Raw genomic sequence first — 4,453 nt, forward strand, 5'->3', positions numbered from 1 at the left:
AATATATGGTCACTTGCAGCAAATTTATCAACAGACTGCAAAGCCCAAAGCCCTGCCTAGAGAATGTATTCAGCCACTCTCCCTGCTCCTGCAACTGTCCCTCCCTAGGTTAAATGCATAATGCATCTAATACAAACAGCAAAGCACAGGATTTAGCCATTAGAAGAAGTGTTAATATAATGGTTCAGCATCAGCAGCAGTATCAACACTAGAGGACTCTGATTTGTTAAACCGTGCCCATACAGTCCTGGACAACCACTCTGTCCCTCCAATAAGAACTGACCCTGAGCTGTGCAATGGCGTTAGTGTGCCGAGCGTGGTGGCGCCTGTTCTTTTATAACCTACTAGCTATTGAACCCGTTCTACGCCCAGGTGGCGAGCATTTTTATTGGTATATGGTCTCCCATGCTGGTATGTGCTGCCCCCCTCCTGATATTTGTGCTGCCCCAATCCTGTCCCCACCATCCTATACTGGTATACGTGGTACCCCTCACCCAAATACTGGTATGCGTGGTACCCCTCACCGCAATCCTGGTATGTGTGGTACCCCTCACCCCAATCCTGGTATGTGTGGTACCCCTCACCCCAATCCTGATATGTGTGGTACCCCTCACCCCAATCCTGGTATGTGTGGTACCCCTCACCCCAATCCTGGTATGCGTGGTACCCCTCACCCCAATACTGGTATGCATGGTACCCCATACCTCATCCCTATCCTGGTATGCATGGTACCCCATCCCTATCCTGATATGTATGGTATTCCTCATCCTGGTATGCATGGCCCCCCTCATCCAAATCCCGGTATGCGTGGCACCCCTCATCCCCCCAATCCCGGTATGCGTGGCACCCCTCATCCCCCCAATCCCGGTATGCATGGCACCCCTCATCCCCCCAATCCCAGTATGCGTGGCACCCCTCACCCCCCCAATCCTGATATGCATCGCACCCCTCATCCCCTCAATCCTGGTATGCGTGGCACCCCTCATCCCCCCAATCCCGGTATGCGTGGCACCCCTCATCCCCCCAATCCCGGTATGCGTGGCACCCCTCATCCCCCCAAACGGGTATGCGTGGCACCCCTCATCCCCCCAATCCCGGTATGTGTGGTACCCCTCACCCCAATCCCGGTATGTGTGGTACCCCTCACCCCAATCCTGGCATGTGTAGCCCCCGCATCCCTTTCAAGCTGTACACAAATCCCAAAAAAATAAACAGTTATACTCACCTTTCTTCTCTGTGCTCAGCGCTGCTGCGTCCTGTTCTGCCGGAGGCCGGGGGAGGAGTGCGGCGACGGAGCACCGCGCTGTCCGGAGCCATTTTGCTGAAGACACTGCAAATGTGTCTTCAGTAAAAGGGCGCTGGATAGCGCTATGCGCATGCACCGATCCGACGCCTCACTCCTGCCCCGGTCTCCGGCGAAGAGAGAGGCGCCGCGGTAACGCTCCTCCCGGTCAGGTAAGTATGTAAGTATGGCACCGGAGATCGCGGTATGCGTTCAGTGTCTACACATACCGCGATCTCCGGCGCCATACACTCCTCTTACCTGTAACGGCTCCAAGCGTTCTTCTGTCTGGAGCCAGACGGCGCGTCACGCATGCGCAGTCTATCGAGGCTTCAGACAGAGGTACGCATCCCCGGTTATATTATAGATGATAGAATGCGGCCAGCCAATCACAGTAATTCCACTATCAAGATGGCTACAGCATTACAGTGACTGGCAGGCAATCACCGCATGTTTATTGACTGTGTAACAGGCGCCAAACATGCAGGAAGGGGATTCCAGCTTCAAATCCGAGCAACAGACAATGCTCGCCGAGTGCCGAGCATATCCGAGCACCTAGATACTTGAGTGATATGTATCACCGAGCAAGTTCGCTCATCCCTAATTTGATGGTGTTTAGGATTTCAATGTTCAATAATTTGCCCATTCTTAGTAATAAACATCAGTGCTTTACCAGTCAGGGTCTGACCTCTGAAATCCCTGTATAATGAAGGGGGCATGATAAATAACAAAAGATCCAAAATATCAGGCACAGCCTCTCCTGAAGATCAGGCGTCTTGTGATTAAGAATTGGTCATGAACAATATAGCCCCGAAGAAAATAAAAAATAAGATTTAACTCGAGTGTTTTCTTTTGTAGGATGATACCTTAAATGGGAAGATGTTGAATATCACAGGCGCTCATCCATCGCTCCTGACCCTCAACTTTGGTCCAATGGCTGAATTGAAATATGTCTACAGCGCGATCACATTGCTTGGTTTCCTCATTATTGTAATCTCCAACTGTGCGGTCATCTCCACCGTGGCCTTACATAAGAGTCTCCAGGAACCCATGTACATCTTCATATCTGTGCTATGTCTCAATGGACTCTATGGGAGCAGCTCCTTCTTCCCAAATTTATTTGTAAACTTAATTAGCAAAACACAAACTATCTCCTATGCGGGTTGTCTAGCTCAGGTCTTCGTCATTCACACATATATGGGTGGAGAATTGGCCTTCCTGACAGTCATGGCGTATGATCGATACTTATGCATCTGCAACCCTTTGAGATACAACGCAATCATGGCTTTGTCTACGGTTCTGAATCTCATCTTCGGGGTTTGGTCACTCAATATTTGTCTATTTACAGTTCTCTTTGCGTTGACTATTAGGCTCCCGCTATGCGGCTCTTTCATCCTGAAGATCTACTGTGATAACTGGTCAGTGGTGAGGCTGTCCTGCATTGACACAACGGTCAACAATATCTATGGGCTATTTTCCACCATAGTGACCATAGTTCTGTTGCCAGTACAGATCTTCATTTCTTACATTGAGATTCTAAAAGTTTGTTTTCGGGCCTCTAAGGACTTCCGATCCAAATCTTTACAAACATGTACTCCACACTTAGTGGCCATCATTAATTTTCTCATCAATGTGTTATTTGAGATCCTGCTCCATCGTTTCAGTCCCACCAACCTCTCCTATGAGCTGAGAACAGTAATGTCAGTGCAGTACCTGGTTGTTCCACCAATTCTGAACCCTCTGATCTATGGATGGAAAACCAGGGAAATAAGAGTGAAGTTGACAAAACTTTTGTCCTCAAAACTGGTGACATCACCAAAGCAAACTGAAATATGGACATCATGAATGGGGCTGCATCATAGAAGGGGCAAAAGAACCTTCTCCATATTGGTAGTTCTACTACCCTTTTATAACCACACCATGTACGGTTTCAGTAGATATGATGGCTCAATATTTAAGCTTCACAGGTGCTAAGAGGCTTCACGTTTGTGATTACCACATTCTTCCCTTTAAACTTCCCTTTAAATGATCCTGTTACTTGAAAAGCTTCGCCAAGCAGTCGTCTGCCATCTGCAAGTGTGAGACCTCTCACAACAGAGTCGAAGCTCCACTGCCAACTCCAATGGTACTGTACAACAAATAGCAAAAACAGCAGGGATTACAGTATATAAGATGTGATTGACCAGACGTTTTATCAGTGGCTGCACAAAATTAACGCACATGAACAGAGACGCACCATCACAACAATCCAGTCGTACTTGGACAGTATCATTTCTCCAGCAGATACTGCGAGCTCCGACTTTCTAGGTCAGCAGATTTGATCAATGGCAAAAACTTTCTTATTTTGCCATGGATGTTCTGCCATCGATGAAAATGGATCGATGTAAAAAAAAAAAAGCTCAAATTTGACCAAATGTATCAGGCATGGATCAGTGATGATTTTAATTTATCTACAACTGATGTCAATGATCAGATCTGCAGCAGTATATGTCTGCCTATCTATGAGGTTGTAAAAGTGTGACAGGGACTGTCATATACCGGCCCCTGAAGACAACAATTGTAGTGTGAATAATGACTTGGGTTTTAGTGCATTTTATTGTATAATGTGGAATGTGTAAAATATAATGTAAAATGCATACAGTGTTATAGGCACTGATGCTGTTGTGTGGGTACTGTATTGTTAATGCCTAAGGTAACCTGGTACACTCAGCTCAGGGGTGGGGAAAGTATAGAACATAGGTTAGTGCTTAGTTAGTGATATGTAGGAAAATTAGAGCAGCTTGGCAGTGGTGGGCCTATTAGTATGTAAGATATAGGGATAGCTTAGGATACAATTAATTGTTTGGGACCTGCCCAGCATGGGAAGAGGTGATTAAGCAAAAAGGAAAAGCATTTCCTGGTTTACTTAGTCAGAGTTAGTGAGAGGCTTGTATATAGATCAAGCTTCAGTGGGCTGGAGGCATGTGGAGGAGATATTGTTCTGGTAACAAGAAATTCATGCAGAAATTCATGTAACATCCGGGGCCTGTGGCCTGACCTAGGCACTGGGAAGTGTGCCTTAATCCCTTCCATACAGAAGAAGCCGGATGGGTAAGCGCATGAGGGAAATCTAATGGCTCTCGGGAGTGCTGTGGTGCCCGATGGGTAATCCCTGGGGCTGACAGGAGGTTC

General features: G+C 47.1%; 1 protein-coding gene across 1 annotated transcript; it reads left to right on the forward strand.

Moving 5' to 3' along the window:
* The first annotated feature begins 2,161 nt into the window (after positions 1–2,161).
* Positions 2,162–3,127, forward strand: LOC141242897 (olfactory receptor 52D1-like). Its single transcript, XM_073668876.1, has one exon. It carries the CDS (start codon positions 2,162–2,164, stop codon positions 3,125–3,127), a length of 966 nt encoding a protein of 321 aa, XP_073524977.1.
* The last annotated feature ends 1,326 nt before the right edge of the window (positions 3,128–4,453 follow it).

Source organism: Phyllobates terribilis, unplaced genomic scaffold, assembly GCF_046119375.1.
Source record: "Phyllobates terribilis strain yellow unplaced genomic scaffold, ASM4611937v1 Scaffold_2__4_contigs__length_985480577, whole genome shotgun sequence".
Lineage (NCBI taxonomy): Eukaryota > Metazoa > Chordata > Amphibia > Anura > Dendrobatidae > Phyllobates > Phyllobates terribilis.